The sequence below is a fragment of the Poecilia reticulata genome, linkage group LG14 (assembly GCF_000633615.1).
Source record: "Poecilia reticulata strain Guanapo linkage group LG14, Guppy_female_1.0+MT, whole genome shotgun sequence".
Classification (NCBI taxonomy): Eukaryota; Metazoa; Chordata; class Actinopteri; order Cyprinodontiformes; family Poeciliidae; genus Poecilia; species Poecilia reticulata.
In genome coordinates, this window is record NC_024344.1 from 3,662,682 (window position 1) to 3,686,583 (window position 23,902).

The 23,902-nt window shown below is 39.3% G+C and overlaps 3 protein-coding genes across 7 annotated transcripts; 1 reads left to right on the forward strand and 2 right to left on the reverse strand.

Moving 5' to 3' along the window:
* Window positions 1-374: 374 nt before the first annotated feature.
* Window positions 375-2,469, reverse strand: LOC103475659 (transcription factor SOX-2-like). Its single transcript, XM_008427461.2, has 5 exons — window positions 2,260-2,469; window positions 1,957-2,085; window positions 1,176-1,412; window positions 758-1,019; window positions 375-641 (listed from the first exon to the last, which is right to left on the reverse strand). The coding sequence occupies exons 2-5, from the start codon at window positions 2,069-2,071 to the stop codon at window positions 512-514; spliced, it is 744 nt and encodes a 247-aa protein (XP_008425683.1). The 5' UTR covers window positions 2,072-2,085; window positions 2,260-2,469; the 3' UTR covers window positions 375-511.
* Window positions 2,470-6,147: 3,678 nt separating this feature from the next.
* LOC103475657 (clathrin interactor 1-like) lies at window positions 6,148-18,004 on the reverse strand. Of its 4 annotated transcripts, none has more exons than XM_008427460.2 (12): window positions 17,789-18,004; window positions 15,205-15,309; window positions 14,986-15,082; window positions 13,456-13,564; window positions 12,405-12,581; window positions 11,801-11,969; window positions 10,866-11,082; window positions 10,714-10,780; window positions 10,544-10,618; window positions 8,753-9,078; window positions 7,350-7,533; window positions 6,148-6,827 (listed from the first exon to the last, which is right to left on the reverse strand). In XM_008427460.2, exons 1-12 carry the CDS (start codon window positions 17,827-17,829, stop codon window positions 6,451-6,453), a joined length of 1,944 nt encoding a protein of 647 aa, XP_008425682.1. In that variant the 5' UTR covers window positions 17,830-18,004; the 3' UTR covers window positions 6,148-6,450. The 4 variants fall into 4 exon arrangements, with proteins under 4 accessions (XP_008425682.1, XP_008425681.1, XP_008425680.1 ...); XM_008427459.2 differs by having other exon boundaries at window positions 10,544-10,621; XM_008427458.2 differs by having other exon boundaries at window positions 10,714-10,795.
* A 1,589-nt stretch (window positions 18,005-19,593) lies between these two features.
* On the forward strand, window positions 19,594-23,891 carry LOC103475656 (pinopsin-like). Of its 2 annotated transcripts, none has more exons than XM_017308636.1 (5): window positions 19,594-20,387; window positions 21,076-21,244; window positions 21,483-21,657; window positions 21,743-21,967; window positions 23,625-23,891. In XM_017308636.1, the coding sequence occupies exons 1-5, from the start codon at window positions 20,045-20,047 to the stop codon at window positions 23,880-23,882; spliced, it is 1,170 nt and encodes a 389-aa protein (XP_017164125.1). In that variant the 5' UTR covers window positions 19,594-20,044; the 3' UTR covers window positions 23,883-23,891. The 2 variants fall into 2 exon arrangements, with proteins under 2 accessions (XP_017164125.1, XP_008425678.1); XM_008427456.2 differs by having other exon boundaries at window positions 21,486-21,657.
* The last annotated feature ends 11 nt before the right edge of the window (window positions 23,892-23,902 follow it).

A 23,902-nucleotide genomic window follows, 5' to 3' on the forward strand; every position in this document is an offset into this window, starting at 1 on the left:
TTTGTTCAGCGTGGAGCTAAGGATTTTAAAAATAGGCTGTTCTGCTAATTTTTCATGCTGCGTTAGTGCTAACTCTGTTGTGCATTTTAATGTACGTACATTTTAATGTAAGCAATAAACGTTTGCACAGGTCAGTTATACCTACCAGTGAAACTTTGGTTCAAAATACACTTCAAAATATATCCATCCTGTATCTTCAAAGTTAAGATATTTTATTTAAAATCGAGCCACGATTGAATGACCTGCCCTAAAGTCATTCAGTGACCATTCAGTATTTCTCATTAAAAAATATAAAAGAAAAAAAAAAATCAAGATTCAGGAAATTTGAGCATATATAGTAAGAAATTTTGACATAAAAAAGTGTATGCAGCATGTATTAGTGAACATTTTATTTAAAAACAGGGAATCAGCTATCACCTGCATGCTGGCTTATAAACTCCCCACATTGTTTAGTCTTTGTGAAAGGTGACATCAGCCAACACTGAAATTATGTTGAGCCAACGATGACTTCTTAGATAAAACCAGCTGAATAATAACTCTGCACTGAATAACCATCAAAGACAAATGGCCTCAAAGCTCCATCGTGCCAGTAACTTTGGTCGAAGTTTTTATCCTCCATCCAGCTTCTGGTAAATCCGGGCCTGTAAAAGCATTTGAAAAATAAATGTAAATCTTTGTGATTTATTGACTGACAAGTATCTAAATACATTGAAAACAAGATGTGTAAAATATGGCAATCAGAAACTTTACACCTAACCTTAAACTCTGGCTCTGGCCCATATGGTACATGGTTGCTTGATGATGGGGGTTAAAGGGCAAATAGGGACTGCAGGAGACTGGTTGAGGCACAGGAGATGGACCAAATAGAATAGGGTCCGGGAACCTGGGCTGACCTGAAGGCATACTTTGTGAGCCAATACAGTGAATATTTGAGTCCTGCTGTTGTCCTGATGTTTGGTCATATTTCCCTTCAAAAGCTTGCTTTCTGTCTTTTCTCTTCCGGGGGCGATACTCGTAATCTGGTACCACAATCAGAGCCAACATGAGTTATAATAAAAAGTTACGTCATCAAATGTCTTCCACAGAATACTTGACTAGAAGATGAAGTGTTTGTACATTCAATAATTAACATAAGCCTTCAAATCCACTGTCAGACAGACATGTAATGTTCTTACCAGGGAAGTGCAGTCTGTGCATCTTCTTCAGCTTGTCAGCTTCTTCAAAGTAGGGCCTCTTCTGTTCCTCACTGAGCTTATACCACTCATTTCCAAGCTGAACACTGATGTCATTGCTGGTTCTTCCTGGAAAGGCTTTTTGCATGGCCTCTCTGTGGACGCGAGCCCACACTAGAAAAGCGTTCATTGGCCGTTTGACCCGTCCGTTCTCTTGGATAAACTGGTTAGGTTTGAAATCTGAGGAAAAGATTTGAGGTATTTACATCCAATCACAGTAATGAAGTTAGATCCACTTTAAAAAACTCTTAACACACAATCCTAACAGTGGCTAATTATACAACCACCATTTTATAAGCACTATTACATCACACCTGTGTTAAAATGGCAGGTTTATGTGATGAAAAAAATGTGACCACCATAAATCATTCAGAACTTTTCCCTCATTTATTGTGACATGTATTACTTAACTAAAAAAACAAACACCTTCTGAATTAATGCCAACATTTAGTCTGCTAGGGCGTACATCTACCATCAATTACAAAGATTCAGATCAACTTAAACAAAGATTACCTGTCCTAACAGGATTTTCATGATTTTTTCTTCTTTGCATCTTTTAGCTAAAACAATGGTTAGCAAAAAATGACCAACTATCACTTTATCATTCTTTTTTACTTCACAAAACCTGAAATTTTAATCAGAGTAAGATGCATTTCTTATATCCACTATATCACATTAGCATGTAAATTAGCATTAATATTATTATTATTATTACTATTGTTACCTATCTCTGATGGTGGAATGACAAAACTGGTGTTTTGTCCGCCTCCTCCTGGACTGACAGATGGATCAGAAGGGCATCCTGAAGGTGAGGTCAGGAGTTCTCCCATTTGCAACATACTGAAGTTTTTTACTGAAAAGGAAATAACTTCTTATGTTAACAGTTTTCATTTATGGTCACAATTTGTGGGAACGGATATGACAATCTTTCATCCTCCATATCTCAGAGCAGCTTTTGTTCTTAACAGTGTGTAGAAGTGGAGACTGAATATTCAGTCTGGATCCAGATATTTCAAATGATACTCACCTAAAATATTATCTGGTAAAATGTCTGGTAAAAAAAACTTAAACGACTGGAGCTGGGTAGCTGCTTTGTTTTTCCCTGAAGAAGCTACTGAAGAAGTGTCACATTCTGGTAGTTCCTGATCCAGGTCTCTGTTTGGTAGACAGCATTTGTGGTAGTTTTCCTTTTTAGATTGGAAAGTTTAGATCTCCTAGCAGTAACTGTGACCTCTTTGAAGTGTTTGTATTAGTTTTTCTTTAAATGTAAACAAAACATTTTCAATTTAGTTGCCATGGCGAGCGAGTTATTCAAACATTGCTAGAGCAACTTGTAACTTTAATCGCAAAATACGATTTTTTTTTTTTTTTAGGATCTTGGCTAAAGTTAAGGAAATGTATCTAACCCTCACCCCCAACAATGTTTAAACCAAGTCTGATTAGTTTTCACCGTTTACAGAAGTAATTTGTCTTTTCTTATAAATTAAAAATACATAATGGATCAAAGAGGGGCAGCATCAGTTACATTTCTTGATCCAAAAGTTGCAGGATTAGCTTCTGATTACTACCTGCCTACCTGCATTCAGTGTCCATGGTAACCAGCTGTTGCTTTTCAATTTATAGTTCTCATGTGACGTCACATTGCTGGGATCTTTGTCGCTGACAGCAGCCATTGTGGTAGGTATCGGTAGCTAACTGTTATGACAGTTGATACGGGGTTGCTACGACAACAATAAACAAGCTACGAGCTTAGAACTAGCTATAGCCACGTCCCTGTCTAATTTATAAACATTTTAAGTTAAAACTGTTACTTGACTACAATTTCTGAGTACTCTCTCCAACTCTGTAAATATCCATACAGTGATATTTACTGCACTACTTACTGGCGAGCTAGCAAAAATTAGCTTTGTAGTTTTATTTACGAAGCTAAAACTTGCAGCAAAATGTATGTTTCTATGTTCTCACTCCAGCACTCTGATACTTTTTCATGGATCTTTCTCTTGCACATTGGTCAAGAGTGTCAATATACTTTTTGTTTGTGACAAAGCCATTCATCTATGCTTTGCACTGCTCTTAGGCCTAACAAGATGGCGCTTCAGTGACGCGGATGACTTCTGATTCAGAGTTATGAGAACTATAGGTGAGTTACCTTTGTGCACTCTTTCTGATTGGCACGCAGTTTCATATCAACAGTAATAAAAGCCTGCAGTAGGTGCCATGACGAATTTTTAGGGTGTTATGAGATTCCTTTTAAAATATTGCGTTCTGCTTTTGAGGTGAACCTGCTTGGGCCGTCAGACCTGGGCATGTTGGTAGATGTTTTGAATATTCTCCACTTGTAGGTTATTTTCCATACAGTGAAAACGGCAGAGAGCTCTTTGAATCCGTTACCAAACTCTTATCTTCTACAATCAGCTTTTAAGGGCTCAGAATGCTCCTTGAACCTCACCATGGTGTTCACCAGATTTTCTTTCTCCCCTTAATTTAACCAGTAAAAACCCACTGAGATCCAGATCTCATTTGCAAGAGGGATCTGGGAAGAAATCTGCAGCACATTACAATGTGATTACACAATAGTAAAACAAATTACAAACCACTGACTACATTACATAAGCATTAACACTTGATGTGATGCAACCTATTTTAAGTCTTTTACATTTTATAGAACATTTGAAAATCTTTTTTATTGTTTGTTACTTCAATTTGTCAGTATTGTTAAAATTACTGTTAAGAATGTAAATAAGTAATAAAATACACATAAACAAAAATATGAAACCGAACTGTTTAATGTTATAATTTAATTTATTGTTGAATGAAGTACAGAAAATATACAGCAATCAAATCAAAAGATCTGTGTTGAAGGAAAATGAAGAAAAAAAAAAACATGATTCAAGTAAACTAAATCACTTCAAATGCAGTTTTATTTGATCATAACCTTACAACTAATAAAATATTAAACTAAAACCTATGGAATTATAATTCTGAGAGTAACAAAATAAAGATTTGGTCATTTGGAGGGCAGCGCCTCAGAAAATGACAAGAGGCTCTGCTTAGCTGTGTTTGTACATCAAACAGAAGAAACTTAGACCCATACATAAAGTCACAAACGCCCGTTATCCATTTCTCACACAAATGTCACCCCAAACCATTTGGATTGAACTCCAGCATATTTAATCTGAATCAAATGTCGAGGAGCGTCTTCTCTAACCAATGGGTTATGAAGTGTAGGTGAAACATGTTTCCAACTCAAGGTACAATGTTAGAGGTATTCCCAGAATCCACTGTAAACGTGTAAGTAAAGTTGCAGCTTTTTTTTTTTTTGAGTAATTCTTTCCACCAAAGTTGGTAGGAAAATACTTCTGTACCTCAATGCATAAAAACGGTTTGTATGTAAAAAAGCTAGAGACGCTATGAATGTAGGTGAGTCAGAAAGCAACACTGAATAGTTTACTGAGATCTGTGAAAACACATGGTCAAGTTGCATAAATAGAAAATAATCAGTAGCACTCTGAATAAAATACTGACTGGCCCTTTATGTGGTAAATGCATTCAGAAAGTCAAACGGAAGAATCATTCAGTACTACCTCTCCAAATATTATAACGCAACAAGCCGATTCAAAATAAAATGTTAGACTAAACCAAAAGAGAAAAAGGAAACGGGCTTGTCAGGGTTCAGATGTTAATTTGTATTTCCCCATCCATCATCCATCAAGGAGACTCATTCTGCCCCCTGCTGGTGGTCCAGGGTATTCAAAAGCCCCTTTCAGACAGAAACGGTAGAAATCTGGCAAAACTCAAGAGGTAAAAATCCTCCTGCTGGTTTTAGATTCCATCATCATTTTAATAATCAAGAGCATCATTTTAATGATCTAAAATTATTTAGATTCAGCATCTAAATAATCTTCCCTTCAGCACGCAGGTTTTAAAACAGCTTAGGGACTGCTGCTAAAGTTTCTGCTTTCAGACTATTTCTTTTTTACATTTTTAACAACGTTATGTAGGACTTGATCTAGTTTATGGCTGAGTTAAGAGCAAACTGTAAATTGACTTTATAATTCACCAATTCATACCTTTTGTAGTTTAGAACCAAAATACTTGGTAGGGGTATGTAGAAGATAGAAAGTCACTTTAAAATTACAAATAAACATATTCCATGAATCGAGTACATGAGAGTGAAACGGTTTTCAGGTACAGCTTGGTGAAGGAGTGAATGTAGTAATTATAGGTGCTGATCATTTCCACCATTTCTGACCTTTGTAGTTGTCGAGTCATCCACCTTCCAGGTACAAAATATCCACTTTGAAAGCTGCCAATTATATGTAATTTTCATGACCTACAGTGAAGAAATCTGTTCACATAACTCCAATGAAGCAATACGTACCAACAGGAGATCGATTATGACCCAAATTAGTTAATTTGGTTTAACCAGAGGTCATAATTTGTCTTATTTTAGCAAAAAAATAAATCCGAATAGAGTTTGACACCAAGTTTTCAGAAAATATCCAAATTAATTAAATTATTTCTAATGATTGAGGATTTTAATGACTTCTTATGTCTTTACTACAGTGAAAGCTAAGTGGAGTACACAGGTAAACAATGGTTTGTTTACAGGTACAAATGGATGTAGGCACCAAACAACGTGTTATTTTTTGACCTGCAAACACCGATGGCCAATCTTACATGACTAACTCATATTAACACATCAGCATAAATGAAGCTGTTTGTTGTGAAACATAACAGCAAATGATCCATGTCTGAAAAGGGCTTTGCAAAGTCGGAGTATAAATGGAATGGCTTAAATTTATAATTAAATTTGGATTTTTAAAAAATTACCTTCTCAGTTACAATGCAAAATTAAGGCCTCAGTGCCATTTTAGCTAAACTGAATTCTTTGTGCAGAAAAAACTAAACGATGGAGGATAACATATGGTTTTATAAAAACTCGTGAAGACAATGATTTTTCCAGTAAAGGGAAGTAATGATGATTATGTACCAACACCTTCGCTCCACCTCTGCTTTCTTCTGCGGCGAATCGGTGGGAACCGATGGCAAAGAGTCACCGGCGCCAGCTCACCAAAGCCCAGAGGCAGACAGTGAAACATGCAAGGTTTGTCTTCAAGTACAGCAAAGTCCTTCTGCAGTTCGCTTACTCGCAGTTTCACACATTCATGCTCACTCACTCATTCACAAACAAACGCACACACTTGACTGCAAACCTTCATTTCCCAAAGCTGCCAAAGTTAGCGAAGGCATCTTGTTTGGGTGGGACCACGGCGGGGCTGATGGAGTGGCTCAGGCCCATTCCCACTCCTGGCACCCCCATACCTGCCATGCCACCCATCATCACCGGGGCGGCCATGCCCATATTCATGCTCATGTTCATTCCCATCATCCCTGGGTTCACAGGAATCCCGCTCTGCAGGCCGGTGGCCATGGAAGGTGGCATGCCCACGCCCAGGGGAGCAGGCATGCCCATCGCCATGGCGCCGCTGGCCATGATGGGGTTGGCTGGCGGCCTGATGGGAGCCACATGAGGTGGTGAGCTGAGGGTTAGTCCTCCAAAACTCTGAGCCAACAGGCTGACTGGAGGCACTCCTGTGCAAAAACACACACACAGGTACAAATCTGATTCCACGTTGTTTATGGTTTACTGTGTCTATATGTGTATATTTCCTTTGAATATTTTGAAGAGTTTACAGAGGTAATCCAGTGCCTTGCAAAAGTATTCATACATCTTGACCCTTTTCATATTTGAACATGGCACAAAATATATGTATTTTGTGAGACAGACCAATAAAAATAAGCAAGAAACGAGAACGCTCTAAAAGTACTTGGACATTGTTTAAAAATAACAATTTTATCATTTGTCGCAATAACTTCTGGGACAATTAATCGTCCAGGAGAATTTATTTTGATGTGTCTAACTTTACCGTTATGCGCTACATTATGTTAATTAATCACAAAGTTAAAATCCCTATAAAATACACTGAAGTTTGAGGTTTTCAACATGTGAAAAGGTTCAAGGTGTATAAATACTTTTGCAAAGCCCTATAATAAGTTTCAGAAAGTCCAATTTGTTTGTGTTTAACAGATAAAAAGCTCAGTAAAGGACATTACCTTGTTGCTGGATTATATTGTTCAGAGTTGGTGGTGTCTTTGTGTGGTTGAGTCCAGCTGACAGGAAGTCCAGGCTGATATTGACAGACGGGTCGGACCAAGTTGACCCTAACGACCCCTGACTTCCAATTCCAGCCTTTTGCTGCGATCCCATTGGCTGCTGGGACACCATGCCCACCAAATTCTGGAACAGATTTGTCTGATTTATTCCTGGGTTATGGTTTTTATTAAAAGGTGAGATGAGGTCAGAGGTGCAGCAACAAAATGATACTGTGTAGCAGCAAACGTTTTGAGGAAATACCTTTTGCCAATACAAGACCTAATTCTAAAATTTAGGTCTAGAATAATCTACCGTATTTTCCAGACTATAAGGTGCACTTAAAAGCCTTTAATTTGATCAAAAAACGATATATATATTATTATTATTATTAAAACGACATATATATTATTATTATATATTGTGGAGTAAAACAGTCCCCTCTAGTGAATTAATGTGGATTAATTTTGGTTGTGCTTACTGACCTTGAAGCGATTTTGTGTGGCACATGGCGCTGACGGCGCTCTGTCAAAATGTTTTACTTTACATTGTGGCTGCCGTCGTCAGGAGCGTCACGGAGTAATACGTAATGTACTTTGACTGACTTATCTGACTGTTTTGTTTCGTTTAATGCGCCTTGCAGTCTGGTGTGCTTCATGTATGAAAAAGGTCAAAAATAGTTGCCGTATTTTCCGCACTATAAGGCGCACCTAAAAACATTCAATTTCCTCAAAAGCCGACAGTGCGCCTTATAACCCAGTGCGCCTTATATATGGACCAATATTGAGCCACAACAGGTCTAGCAATTACGGTAAGCAGCCGCCGACTTCATTTTCACCTGTAGAAGAAGAAGCGCGCGGTGCATGCTGGGATAGTTGTCAGAACGCTGGTTTGTTAATAAAGTTTGACTGACCTATCTACCTACCGACCTGATAATCAGGTTGTCTGCAGGTCATTTAGCACCACGTTCTCCACCAACATGCTGTGCGCGAACGGAGACGGGTCACCATCGTCCGGCCCCGGCCCAGTAGCGGAAGGCTCTCCTCGCCGACCCGAGTCGGACTGTTTTGTTGACATTCCCTTTAGTGCAGCTCCATCTAGTGGATGCATAACGTAACTCCAGCCTCTACTGTAGCGTCTATTCTATGCGCCTTATAATGCGGTGCGCCTTATATATGAAAAAAGTTTCAAAATAGGCCATTCATTGAAGATGCGCCTTATAATCCAGTGCGCCTTATAGTGCGGAAAATATGGTAATTATGTAACGGTGTGCCTTGTAGTGCAGAAAATACGTTAGACTATTTTTTTCCACAATATTAGCCCTCAATAATGTAACATTTTTTCAAAATGATATTTCCTTTGATACCTGTTGAGAGCGGGAGTGTGGCATCGTAGGCATGGCAACGGATCCTCCCGGTGTCACCCCGCCAAGAGAGAAGGTCATGCTCTGGGAAGCGCTGAGCGTCGTGTGCGGATTGGTTGGCTGATGGTTGACTCCGCTCATCAGGTCAAACAGTTCAGCAGATGGGGGGACAGAGGACGGGTTTGAAGCCGGCGGTGGTGGCGGTGACGGTCCGCTGCCAAACAGGTCGGTAACCGGCTGCGAAGGACCGGAGCTAGATGGAGCGGGAGGATTTCCTGAAAAGGAGCTCCAGTCCCCAAATTCTCCGTTTCCATTGGAAGAGGCAGCAGCTGGTCAAAAAAAGTAAAGGTTACGTAATACCAGAGCAGGGTAGTTACTAGTTACATTTACTCAATTATAGTTACTTGAATAACGTTTTGAAAAAATTCACTTTTAGGAGTATTTTTACTACGCTGTACTTTTTACTTGAGTCGCTTCTCTTACTTGAGTAAAATTTCTGGATTCTCTAACCGCTGAATGAAAAACAAACATGTTTTAACCAAAAATTCACCAGACAGACAGACACACACCTGCAGTTTTGTTAAAGTTTCATAAGTTTTATATTGAAAGAAACTGATTTGGGCTTGTTACTTTTTGTTATTTATATGAATTATTGTAATTTTGTTCCTTGAAATACCAAAATTTCCACTTAACTTTACATTTTGTTTTATCTGATGATGTAATTTTTAAATTAGAAATGATTGATAAGTAGATCAGTTATCTACTCTTACTTGAGTAATTTCTTGGACGGCTACTTTTTACTTTTACTTGAGTAAAAATATGTTGAAGTACTGCTACTCTTACTTGAGTATAATTTTTGGGTTCTCTGCCCACCTCTGAGTACCGTATTGTCCGCACTATAAGGCGCATAGAATAGACACTTCAGTTTGGGTTGCCAATTTGTACTCTATTATTACACATCCACATTTGTAAAGAAGTGGCCCCCGAGTACTTTATAAATGTCCCCGAGTTTTTTATATAGTAGGCTGCCCCAGTCGTTGTTTCACTCACTGTGTTGGTGTTGTGATATTGTGCCCAACTGCTTTCTGGGTAACACAGACCAACCGACACGTTGCCGCCACAGTCTCTATCTCTCTTCCCCCGCCCCTCCGACCCCCTGGCTTTAAATGTATTATCAAACTTTATTAACAAACCAGCGTTCTGACAACTATCCCAGCATGCACCCCGCGCTTCTTCTTCTACGGGGAAAATGAAGACGACGGCTGCTTACCGTAGTAGATAGACCTGTTGTGGCTCAATATTGGTCCATATATAAGGCGCACCGGATTATAAGGTGCACTGTTGGCTTTTGAGGATATTGAAGGTTTTTAGGTGTGCCTTATAGTGCGGAAAATACGGTAATACGAAGTAATTTGACCTCGCAGGTAAAAACATCAATAATTAACTGTAATACTGTAAAAGGAAGGAAAATTAAAAAAAAGAATAAGGAAGAAACGACAACATTCAGACAGCAGAATAGGGAATAATGTCTGTAAATACAAATATTTTTCTATTTTATTTTTAAATAGAAAAATTTAATCCAAGGGAAATCTTTGGATTAAATTCAATACTCAATCAGACTGTGCTTATCTCCAAGCCTAATGGATTCACTTAGACACAGGTAGACAACCTGCATAAACTGATATATTTCTTAAATTTGTATTTGATGTTTTACAATGTGTGATTGTGAACTAATCCTCTTTATTTTGAGGGCATGATGAAGGTTTTAAAGGCGCAGTGAGGGGAGGCGTTTACCAGTGGAGGTGGGGAGGCTGGCAGAGGCTGCAGGTGAGGAGAAGTCAGCAAAGCCCCCTATGAGGTCTGAAGTCCCTGCTGGGTGAGTGAAGACAAACACAAACTTACCACAGGACACAGAAGTGTGTTTGGACAGCGTAGGAGAGGAATGCGTGTGTGTGTGTGTTTACCCGCCGCTGTGCTCTCGTTGTTTGAAGGGTCAATCACCAGTAGGTCAGCCAGTCCACCGCTGGAAGTCTGCTTTGCCGACAACTGAGGAGTAAGACGCAGCAATTAAACCTTCAAAGGTGAAGATGATTGTCACCATAGAAACGGTGTGCACCTTTTCCTCTGGGCTCTTGTCTCCGGTGTAGTGCGCTGCAGCCCCCAGGTCCAGCGTCTTGCTGCTCGCCGCCCCGCTGCGTTTCCTCGTGGTGGTGGTCGTGGTTTCTGTCGCTTGTGTGATCTGGATGCTCTTCGTCGTGACCGTTTCCTCCTCGTCTTTAAATTCGATCGTCTCCTGCCTCCCGTTTTTTGATCCTCTCTCCTCCTCGTTGTCACTATGGCAACCAGATAAGGGACGCATCAGAACTCAGGGGATTATGCAAAGGTTGATCTGCTGTGTCTTTGTGGAAGTCTGAAGGGTTCGGATCTCTGTTCAGCTGGTTTTCTCTGTAAATAATCTCTTTCAAACAGAGATTAAATATATTGGTACGTTTGTTGTGCAGCATGGTATGGTGCTGGTTTGGTTTATGCACTTTTAGCAAAACAGAACATATCATTCCACAAGGTTTTGAAGGAGTTTAGCCAAGTCTGGTGTCTGTCTTGTGATCCTACGTATCAGCCCAGATATATAAGTACATATTGTAATATTGTTCCTTCATTGTTACTGTAGACCTATCGAATGTCTCCTTTACTAGTTTTTATATTGTCTTTGCATTAATGTTGAAGAAATCTAACATTTTTGTTGCAATTTATACTAAGTACAATGCAGTGCATTGTTTTAGATTCTTCTCCTGACTGATACGCTGGAACAATGAGATCCTTTTGATCCTCAGAAAAAGTCTGCAGGGACAGATGAGCTTTATTTACGATTCTTCAGAAAACTAAATGCTTAAACTGAATCAAAATTTACTTCAGTTAACTGCTAGTTAGAATTTTGCAACTTTTTCCGCCATATATTTTTGATTTTAAGTTGAACCAGTGGATCCACATGCAGGAAATAATTTGAATATGACTCATGATTGTTCCTGCTGTCGGAGTGGTGTGTCGGTTTACCTGATCCGGTCAGGCGAGTCGTCTCGCTCCTTCTTTCTGAACTTGTTGAGTGTGTCGTCGATGGTGCTGCCTATCTTGTCACTGATCTCTCCGAGCTTCTCGCTGAAAGGGAAAGCTCCTCTGCTCTTGTCCCAGTCCTCATCCCACTTATTCCGATCCAATTCGTTCGCTGGAAGAAGAAAAGATCAAAAACATAAAGATTCAGCATTTTAAACCCTTATTTTAACTACATATTTTTTATACCATAAATAATTTAAAATATAGCAGCAATAAAGAGGTCAGAGCTGCGAGAAGTGAGTAAATATTTTCTCCAAGTTTGTCTCTGAAGCCTTAAATGTTATAGGTAATGGCAAATGCATTTGCAGAAAACAAAAGGTCAGAAACATTCTTCAATGATTTTCCATTTTTAGCAGTTACCGACCTAATTTTATATTTGAAAATAATAAACCGGTGAAGTAATTTACTCGCTTATAGAATTACGCCTTTAGAGATTTAAAGCATGCTACATTTGCTGTAGAAAATATATTTCTGAGGTTCTCCAGGAGGGATTGGATTTTCATTTTAATCCACTCAAGCTGTCAGATGAACGCTGTGAGCTACTTACAGTTCTTAAAGCTGCCACCTCCACTGCCCATACTGTCAGAGGAGACTCCAATATATTTATCCTTGTTCTTCTTTGCTTTCTTTCGCTCCTCTCTCAGTCTGTCATCATCCTGGATGAACTCCACCATCTCCTTCACCTTCTGACGTACGTTTATTCCTTGGTCCTTCCCATTCTCATCTGCAGATAAACCCAACAGATACAGTCACACACAGACTCAAACCTATAAAACCACTTATTGCTCTATATTCAAAGACAAAACACAGGGTTTCCCTCACTGCATTATAAGCCTGGCAGGCCACCAGGCTTTACTTGTGCCCCCAACAGGCTAAGAACTGCTTATTTTTAAAGTCTTTTTAAAATGTTTGCAATTTTTAAGACTTTATAGTTGGTTTTCAGGTATTAATCTCCCAATTTGTCAATAACATAATTATCAAGTGATAATTTCAAATGTCGGCGCTGCACAGTTGGAAGAGCTGTTGCCTTGCAGCAAGAAGGTTCTGGGTTCAATTCCTGGCCCTGGTCTTTCTGCATGGAGTTTGCATGTTCTCCCTGTGCATGGTGGGTTCTCTCYGGRTACTCCGGTTTCCTCCCACAGTCCAAAAACATGACTGTCAGGTTAATTGGTCTCTCTAAATTGTCCCTAGGTGTGTGTGTGTGTGTGTGTGTGTGTGTGTGTGTGTGTGTGTGTGTGTGTGTGTCCTGTCTGTCTCCTTGTTGCCCTGCGACAGACTAGCGACCTGTCCAGGGTGACCCCGCCTCTCACCCATAACGTTCGCTGGAGAGGCACCAGCACCCCTCCTGATCCCACTAGGGACAGACAATGGATGGATGGATTTTCAAATTTCCTGTTAACTTTAAATATTTTTTAACTCAAAAACACGACGGGCCGCTGGATGAAAGACCGCCCTAGCGCCCAACCACCGAGCTTAGCGAGTATTCTGTGGGAAACCTTGAAATATCTTAATCCAAATGCTTTGATAAATGCTAGTACTGAATTTTCAACACAAGATAAGCAAAAAAAAAAGCTTAAAAATTGCAAAAAGAGACTCACCGATAAAGTGATAGTTTTCTAGAGATCGCAGGTCATAGATGTGTTCTCTGGCGCTGGTGACGACCCTCTCAGAGCCGTTCCTGATCAGGTAGGCAAGCAAGAGTAAGGCCTGGAGGAGAGATGCGGATATTAGAAAGACGAAGAGAGAAGCAACCCAGATTCACGGCTTGGCTGATTTTGGCTGCCACTGCTCAGGTGTGTAAAAAAATATTTTTACTGTTTTTCACTTCATAAGTTGTAATGCTTTATCTTTGATCCTTTAAACTGCTGGCTAAAACATTTCCGCACTTCCTCTTTACTAAGATCCCCTTCACATACAATTAATTTAGCCTTAAAGTTGATGGTCTCTGCAGTGTGTTAGAAAGAAAAGACAAACTGAGGCTTCCAGCCGCGCAGAAATTCAAACTGCTCAAACGGGCAGGTTGGTGGTCCAGAACCAAACGTGGAGAAGCAGCATTCAGCTTCTAAGCACCACAAATCTGGAACAAACTTCTAGAAAACTGCAAGCTGAAACACTGAGTTCCTTTAAATCAAGGCTAAATATTATATGGATGTATATTTGCCTGATGGTTCTGATGATGGCATTTGTAATGTTTATTGCTTGTTTCATAAATGATTACTGTATTGTTTTTATGAAGTGAAGCACTTTGCACTGCCTTGATGCTGAAATGTGCTACACAAACTTGACTTGAGAGACAGAGGTTTCATTTTTCTAACCGTCAAAAAGTAATTTTACAACATTCTTCCTCTGAGCTCAGTCATCATTTCATAGTGATATGTTAAAAAAACAGAAGCTGGTTAAAAATTTAACGCAAGAAGCCTCGCTTACAGAGCTGCAACGTTTCGTGTTGCTGATGAAATTATGTTTTTCTTCTTCACTGAAAGTGATGGACGTACAAAACCAGTGAGAGAAATTCTGCAGGATTTTCAAAACACATGATGACACACCTGCTGTAGTAGTTTTGTTTAAAAAAAGCTGAAGTAATAAGAGTGAAGTAAGGTCAGAATTGCCTCCACATAGAAATCAGGCTTTTCAAATTGTCGTAATCCAGAAATGTTTGAACAGATTATAATAGATATAATTTGGTTTTAGATCAGTGTTGCTCCTTCTGCAAATCAAAATGCAAGAAAACATTTCATTTCTGGAACAGGATAAAACTGCAGAATAATCCCGCAAAAAGATTGTAAAATGGCCTCTCAACCACAAGGAGGGGGAACCAGCTCAACACCGACTGCAAATCGTCAAATGCAAAAAAAAAAAAAAAAATGTTATTCATAACATCAATGACATGAGACCCAATCAAGAATCACTGATCAAGATTCTGAGATGCAACACACAAATGTAAAAAGAAAACTGAACCTAAAAAATGAAATACAGACAGAAGGAAACTGGGTCTGGTCACAGTCCCTCGTGTGAAAAACATGGGAAGCCGTATGTAGGCCTGACGTCAAGCAAAAAACCTCTAACCCTGCTTAAACAAACCCAGAGCAGACTTCAGGGAACACAGGTATGATGTGCGGCAGTCCTACCTTGTACACTCTTCTCCAGTTCTTCTTATTATCCTTCAGCATCCTGGTCCACAGCATGTTCATCACCTCTGGGAACTGCTCATACATAAACGTAGCTCTATAAACACACACACACATTTATGGTCATTCTGCTGGCATCCATGAGTAAAACAGATCACATCTCATGACCGTGTGTGTGTGTGTGTGTGTGTGTGTGTGTGTGTGTGTTGTTACACCTACTTGGCTATCTCTCCCATTAGCTGTCCAGAGGGCCCCCAGGGGTCATCATTGGTAGCTTCTCTAACCTTAGACTCTATCTCTGAGTAGTTCATCACCACATTAGTGCTGTTGACACAAACATTTATACCTGTTAAAATCACCAGTGTGGCTATAAAACTTGTATGCATTACAGCTTATTTGTCTTAACATGGAAAGATAGGCAAAAAATAACTTCCAACAGACTGAGCAGAAAAACGAGCAAAAACCTGAATTTGTGCTTATTTCATGTTATTTTACTCTGAAGCATATTGTGATTTTCATCTATACAAATACAATTTATTTACTAGCTTATTACAACAACTCATTCAGAACACAAAACCACAAATTATAAATGGTGGAAAATAGCTTTTTGTCTGAGGACCGGCAGAATCCTGCTTCACTGAATAACAAATACACTTTGGAAAAGCCTTTGTGCTGCTGAACTCTTTATCAGATAACAGATGTGGGCAAAGAGGCAGAAGCTTTCTGAGGCACAAAGAGGGAAGAGAGGAAGTCTGTACATCAAAGGGAGGTGAACACAGGTATGCTGTTTCCTGTCTTCTTTGTTCCTGTACTTCACTTTCTACTCTCTGTTTTCCTGTACATACAAAGCCAATCTCTTCATACGCAACGCTTATTCAGGTAACAATTTAGTCCTCGAATCATCAGTTTAAAATAACTCCTGTCATTTCTCTTTCAGTGCTTGTTCACAGTAAGCAGTCCCTTTCTTTTCCTGCCTTACTCCCCATCTCTTTGTTCTCTGAAACCTGCCAAACTCACAGCAAGAGAAAACCAACAATGATCAATGATTTATCCCAGGCAGCAGCCACTTTTAACTGTGTTATAATCAGCCATCGCAGAAAGCAGAAAGCAGAAAGCTTTATATTAGCGTGACTCTTAATATGCTGGAAAAGAAATGCCTCTGCTGCCAGTTCTATGGAGGCAGATCAATAATGGAGTGTATTCATCATGCTCAGCCAGCCACAACCAACAGCTGATGGAAGCTGTTGTCTGTTACTCCATTTCAAGCTCTGTGCTGCTTCATCTACTCCCTCATCTGTATTCTTCCTTCTCTGGTCTTAATGTTAACTCCATTTAGTACTTTTTGTCTTTATTTTCAGTTGCAAGTAGGCCTGTCACAATGACTGATTCTGCTGGATGATAAATTGTCCCAAAAGTTATAGAAATTAATGATAATGTTGTTGTCTTGAGAACATTTTCAAGTCATAAAATGATGGCATAATAACGCAAGAACACATTTTCAAAGATTAATAAACATCATTTTAAATACCCCAAATAAATAAACAAAACAAATAAAATGAGTAATGAAGCTAAAGAAAATTGTCCTTCAAACAAAACCAATGCACCATACTGAAAACCTTTGTCATCCAGGTTTTGGTAGAAAGAGAAAAACAATAAATCATGCAAATGGAAATTATCATGCGATTGATTTATTGCTGATTGCGGCATGCACTACTTTGTGGCGTTATAAAAAAATATTTGTTGTAGCATCACAATGACATGTATTCTTGATATTGTGCAGTAATGTATTTATACTTCCTTATGGGTCCATTATCAAAACATTATAATAATCCTCCGTAAAAACTGTCAGTTAGCATTACAGCTTGCAGAAATATGTTATAAATCTACAAACATGGATGGAAATAAACTTTACAAAATTACACAAAAGAAATTTGGATGTATTTGGACTCCAAACTCAGTTTAAAGATGTAATACTTATTGTTATTAGTCTTAATGTCACTCTTTTACACTAGCTACAGCAGTAAGAGTCACAAACTAAATGTCAGCAGTCATCCCCATATCCTGAATCAGAAACAGAGTTGAAGAAACCGCATTAGTAGTTGCACCTACACTTTTGGGTTAGTTTTGGTTTTACTCAGCCAAAGTTAATGCATGCAGCTGCAGGAACAAAGAGTACAAGAAGATTTTCTTCCTCCTGCATGGTTACAATGTAATAACTACATTCGTAAACCTATATCACAGAGGCATAAAAAACACAATGCATGTGTTTAGAGGCACACATGTCCTACTAAAGTATGTGTTTGTTTGCCAGCATGCTACATTGCTGTGGGCCTCATCGGGACAGTGTGAATGTTGAGAATACAACATGCTTAGCCGGTTATATGTCCGTCATTATCAATCAGCCTCCTTCCTGTTGGAGGTGTGCAGTGTGCTGGGCGGACATGGAGATGGTGAGCATCACCGGGGTGGGACAGCTAGGCTGTTAGTCTGCTGCAGCAGCACTCTGAGGGATAACAACACCTGACCTGCTTATAGCCGAATTAGCTAACTGAGAGCCACAAACACATTCTCACTTTACAATGATGCCATAACAGATAACGATGAAAACGCCACGACATATTAATTCGTGGGACAAGGTTGGCAGTTTGCCAAGTGGTCAAAGCTAACAGCTGAAGGCCCGTATTCTTTCCTCCATCAGCGATAAAAGTTAATGATGCTGCCCGGTGAGAGCCGCTCAATCACCGGTTAGCTCACGGGCCACTTAGCGGGTTAGCTCTGCGCCTCCATCTCGGTTGGTACTCACGCTTTGTCCACCAGCTCCCTGACTTTCCACATGTTCAGCATCTCCGCACGGACCTGCGGGCTCCCCACCTCGATACTGCGCCGCCCCCGTGTCTCGACACCCCGCAACCCAGAGGTGGAATCCCGGTAACTGACGAGAAAAACGCTCCGCTCCGCTCACTGATCGGATCTGATCTGAACAGCGACCGCTGCGGGTAACGGACCGGGCACAGTTGCTACGGAAACGGCCTCTGTCTACGTCACTGCAGCGTCAAGATGTTCGCTCCGTTCCCAGACTGAAGATGCAATTTATTAGGGATCAATAGTCCCTCTGGCTTTATATTAGGGTAATCCACACCATTGTCTTCCTGAAATTAAAGAAAAATCTTCCTTTTATGTATGACAATAACAATAGAACTGTTGTTATTGTCATGTTATTGTTTTTCTTCAAGTCTATATTATATTTTGAGAATGTTCTACTCCAAGCAATTACAAATTACACTAATTTTGTGTTTTTAATAAGCAGTAGTGGTTTTGATATGGGCAATAATGGTGGCTGTTAGGGTGTACTTTTTATCGTTTTTATCCATTTGCAGTCAATATGACTGAGGGATGATTTCACAATCTTTTTTTTTCAGGACTACATTACAGTTTTATTTAGAGAATTTTTATATTTTGAATAGTAAGATAGTGACCTGCATGATATGTGTCTTCAGTCAGAGGCTTCTTCGAATTCACTGTAATACAGACTGCTGCAAGAGATCTTTCCTGCCAACAGCCGTTAATATCTACAATAACTCTTTGAAAGAATTTGAATATGAGTCACAATATTTAAGTTCCCTTTGGGATCAATAAAATATTATTGAATTTGAATATCCAAGAACTATTCTGACATCACTGGAGTGCAGGAGTTTAGAAAAACATAGTGTGAAGGAAACCCTAATCTTCACTTGTTTTACTTTCAGCGGATGACCACCAGATGATAAAATAGTAAATTGTCAGTTGTGCCCTAAATAAATTATTTATGCCATAAAAAAGAAAAACACAAACCCTGTTTTCTTAGATGCAGCCACTAACTTCAATTTATTCTGTAAGTTAATAACCACCAAAACAAGAAAACGTATATTAAATCTTTTATGACCAACAAAATACATAAAGAACCCAGCATGTGGAATATTATCCCATGGTTAATATTAAGTTCCCAAAAGGTGCAGAGCTCCAAAATAGCCTTTTTCTCCAATGAGATGTTCATCACCGTCATTAATTACTTGAGATGCTATTATTAGGTTGAAAGCCATTAGGGGATGATCCATTTTTAAAGAAAATGAACTTGAGTGGAGGTAACCACATTAAAATGCTTCACATTCTTGAATTAGAGACAAATATTTTTGATAAATCCTCAAGTAAAGAAAAAACAAGTGAGCCACATTTCTATAGTATTTTTCTTTTTTAATAGGAGATACAAATTCTCTTTTTTTCCCCATCACCATATTATGTTATTCTGGTTCTGCTCACTAGCAGACTCTGTTCCTTTGGACCTGGACCTGTAAAAAGTATCTCTTATTTGCATGTCCAGTCGACTGAATAGTCTCTTCCTTTTTCCTGTGGAAAAACGGTGCCCCGTTTACTGTTTCCTGGACCATGGTTGGCTATCACATAATGACTGTGTATTAGATTTTAGGTGCAGTGAAAGACATTTTCTACTATCAGAAGAAAAGGAAAACATGCACACACACACACACACACACGGTTAATTTCAGGGAACTTTTAAGTATTTTTTTAATCTACTCTAGTTAGCAAAGAGTTTCATGAGATAAAAAGCGCAGTGTGATCATTTATTAGTCAAATGCCTCAGCATCTTGGCTCATGGGTGTGAGCATTCTTGGCCTTCCCTCTGAGTCAGGCAAACCTTGCATAATGGACGAGTTGGCTCATTTATTGAGGTCTCCAATCTGCTGTGCAATATTGCATCAAGAACAATTAAAAACATGTGTTTGATAAAGAAAGAGCTACTATTTTTCCTCATTCCCTTTCTCGTTAGCATAGAGTTGATTTTGGAACACATTTATGTAAATGTTGGATTGGATTAATTGAATAAGTGGCATAAAAAAAGTGGGACAGTAAGGACTGGCAGCAGCTCTGAAGTTTTGTCCCTCCCTTCATCCTCATCATTTTTCAGCTCAGTGTGTTTTATGCTACGCCTGAATATAGCACCATTATATGTTAATTTTCTTTAGAGAATACAGTTTATTTTTCTGTTTAAGTCTTTTTAAGTGCCATGATGATCCACACTCAGCAGGAGAACAGTAACCTCAGCGGCGGGCAGCAGACCCCGCCCGGGTCGGACTCCTCTCTCAGCCGGGCGGCTCACACCTCGGTTGCCGTTGCCCTCGGGTTCATCCTGGTCCTGGGCGTCCTGGGCAACTTCCTGTTGCTCCTGGTTTTCTCTCGCTACCCCGGGCTGCGGACTCCAGCCAACCTGCTACTGGTCAACATCAGCGTCAGCGACATGCTGGTCTGCCTCTTCGGGACTCCGCTCAGCTTCGCGGCCAGCGTGCGCGGCAGGTGGCTGACCGGGTCCTACGGGTGCCGGTGGTACGGCTTCTCCAACGCGCTCTTCGGTAACTGGAAGTTTTTACATCCTGTGGGGTCATACAGCTATGACCTGTACAATGAACTATTTTGTGGAAACGTCCTACACTGCTAAAACACAAAATCTTATCAATATTTTTGGTCTAGTTTCCTTTGCAAATATCTTAGTACACTTTAAACAGGAAACAACTTTCTTTAAAGTGACATTTCAGCAAGAAATTTAAGTCACTTATTCATTAAAAAGTGCTACTGTTCCAAAGGTACATTAAGTCACTTATAATAAGTAGTTCTTATAAATATTAAGGAATTATTGTATCCTACATTTTGATGAAAAATACTTGTAAATTACTTTCAAGTGTACTGAGATATTTACACTAGAAAAATACTTAAGATTTTTTTTTTTGCAGTGAATGGTCAATTTAGGACCATTCACTGCAAAAATAAGTTGGACAAACTTAATTTTTAAGCCACAGCATGAAAAAAGAGTATGTTTTTATATCATAATGAAAATGGTTGGATAAAGATTAGCTTATTTATTGAGATGTCCAAGAGCGATTCTGTTATCTGTTCGCCACATGTTTAAATTGCAATATTTGTCATCTAAATTACTATTTTTGATTAAAATGTGGAAGAGCAGTCAAATTTCCCAACTTCCTGTTATTGTGTGGCTTTGTTCTCATATTGCTAATGTATTTCTGCCCTGTGTCTGCCTGCCAGGGGTCGTTTCTCTGGTGTCTCTCTCTCTGCTGTCTTTTGAGCGGTACGCCGTGCTGCTCAGCGGCTCCCAGCTCAGCTCCTCACATTATCGCAGAGCCAGACTCTCCGTAGCGTTTTCCTGGCTCTACTCACTGGCCTGGACTTTACCGCCACTGCTGGGCTGGAGCAGGTCTGTATCATCACTGTTTTTAACCCAGATATTCTCACTTTTCACATGACTTGAAAATGATATCAAAACAACAATATTGCGGTTTATCGCAATAGCAATTTATCGCCCAACAAAACTTGTAATTGCGACAGGCTTAGAGACAGATTATGTTTGATTAAACTAAATACAAATTAAAAAAAAAACTGTCTAATGGACTTTCAGATGTATTTTTTTGGTTCCTAACATATCCGTCTCTTAGCAGTTACGGGCCGGAGGGTCCCGGCACCGTCTGCTCGGTCCAGTGGCGGTGCCGCTCCGTCACGGCTCGCTCCTACATCATCTGCTTGTTCGTCTTCTGCCTCCTCCTGCCTCTGCTGCTCATGTTCTTCTGCTACGGCCGGATCTTGCTGGCGGTCCGAGGCGTGACGAGACAGGTCTGCTTAGAACTTGACCTTTAACCTCTGTGTGACGAGTCGACCTTTCCTTTAACTCACCAGCGGTGGTTCGTGTGTCTCCAAGGCGGCCGGCTTCAACAAATCGCAGGCCGAGGGTCGGATCTTCCTGATGGTGGTTGCCATGGTGACAGGCTACCTGCTGTGCTGGACTCCATACGGCGTGGTGGCGATGCTTGCCTCGTTCGGACGGCCAGGAGCGGTGCCGCCTGCAGCCGCTTTGATTCCCGCCCTGCTGGCGAAGACCAGCACCGTTCTCAATCCGGTCATATGTGTGTTGCTCAACAACCAGGTAGGCGAGCACAACTACCAGTGTGTTTGTTGTGATCATCTGTTGGGTGCTTTGTATGGAGCTAAACTGGGGCCATAATGTTTGCACAAAAGAAAAAAAAAAGAAAAGGAATTGAAGCTGAATAAAAAGATTTGAAACAAAAAATTTAAATAAAAAGATTTGAAACTGGAAAATAACTTTTAAAACTGAAAATAAAGATTTGAAACTAAAAGATTATTTTGAAATTGAAAAAAAAGTTTGAAATGGAAAAAAAAGATTTAGAAGAGAAAAAGTAAGATTTAAAATTGAAAAAAAAAACATTTGAAATTGTAAAATTATTTTGAAATTGAGCTTGAAACTGAAAAAAATATTTAAAACTGAAAAAAAAAAAGATTTGAAACTGAAAAATTATTTTGAAATTGAAAGTTTGAAACTGAGAAAAAAAAGTCTGAACTGTAAAAAGTGTTCAAAACTGCTTTTGAGATTCAAGATCTTTGTTTTTTTAAGTTTCGGATTATTTTTCTTTAGAACTAACTTTATGGCCCCCAATTTAGCTCCATACGTTTGGCTATAAAACTTAATGGGTAACACTTTATTTGAAGGGGGGTGAATAAGACTGTCATGACACTGTCATAAACATGACATAACATGTCATGAACATGAATTAGCCTTCATGAATATTTATGACTGTTGTCATAAAGCGTCATTCTGTAAATTATGACACTTTTAATACAAAGTTGACATTATTCAAAATGTCTTTGTTATGACAACTTGACATTAACCAAGAAATCATTACTGTTTAAACTTACCTTTAATAATATAAAGTTACCAAATTTTTAAAGCGCAATCAGTAATACTTTTATAACAAATTTATATCCGTAATGATTTCTTGGTTAATGTCAAGTTGTCATAACAAAGACATTTTGAATAATGTCAACTTTGTATTAAAAGTGTCATAATTTACAGAATGACGCTTTATGACAACAGTCATAAATATTCATGAAGGCTAATTCATGTTCATGACATGTTATGTCATGTTTATGACAGTGTCATGTCAGTCTTATTCACCCCCCTTCAAATGAAGTGTTACCCCTTAAGGGAAGGAAACTGGAACATTGGTTTTGGCATACCCACAGTATAATGCTGCCACTCCCATGTTCCACAGTGGAAATTGTGTTTAGGTGCTCTGTTCTGTTTTTAGCTACATTAATGTTTCCATCCACTCTGAGCAGCTCCACAGCATGATGCTGCCATCACTTTAGTTTATAGTAGAGAGGGGGGAGGTGTAGAGTTAATGTTAATCACAGAACTTTACATGGTTCAGTTTGGATCATAAATAAACCAAGCTACTAAACACAGGTCTTAGAGGAAATAATATTTAAATACTTTTAACTTATTTTGGTTCAAGAATTTCTTACAGCAGTTCAACAGGAGAACCTCTATTGGAAACCTGTTCTTTATCAAGCAAATTAACAGTGTTCTGTTACATTCAAAGTTTTGGATTTTGCTTTATAACCCAACCCTACCACCATATTTTATCCTCAATTATATTTAAAATCTTGCTAAACCCAATCATTGTTCACATCTTGAAATGTTTTTTTTCTTCATACCAGAGGTAAACTGTGTTGTACCATCTTTACTGTCTGTACAGTTTCTCCCCTTATTGTGCTTCTCTCAGTTCTCCAGATGTTTCCTCGACATGATTAGCTGCAGTTCAGAGGATTCTTCAGCCGACGTATTGAGCAGCAGGAGCATCTGGGCTCAGAAAATGCCAACAGAAGAGCCAAACACTGACCCTGCTTTGCTCCCATCCACTGACCATAATGTTCAGATACCTGCCTCTCATTTTTCTTTATCTGGAAGTCAGAGGTGCTGTGTTGTTAAAGCACCACAAGAGGGCGCTATGGACAGAAGAAATAAGTATGATGCTGTGTAGAAAGATGTTTGTCTTGTAAT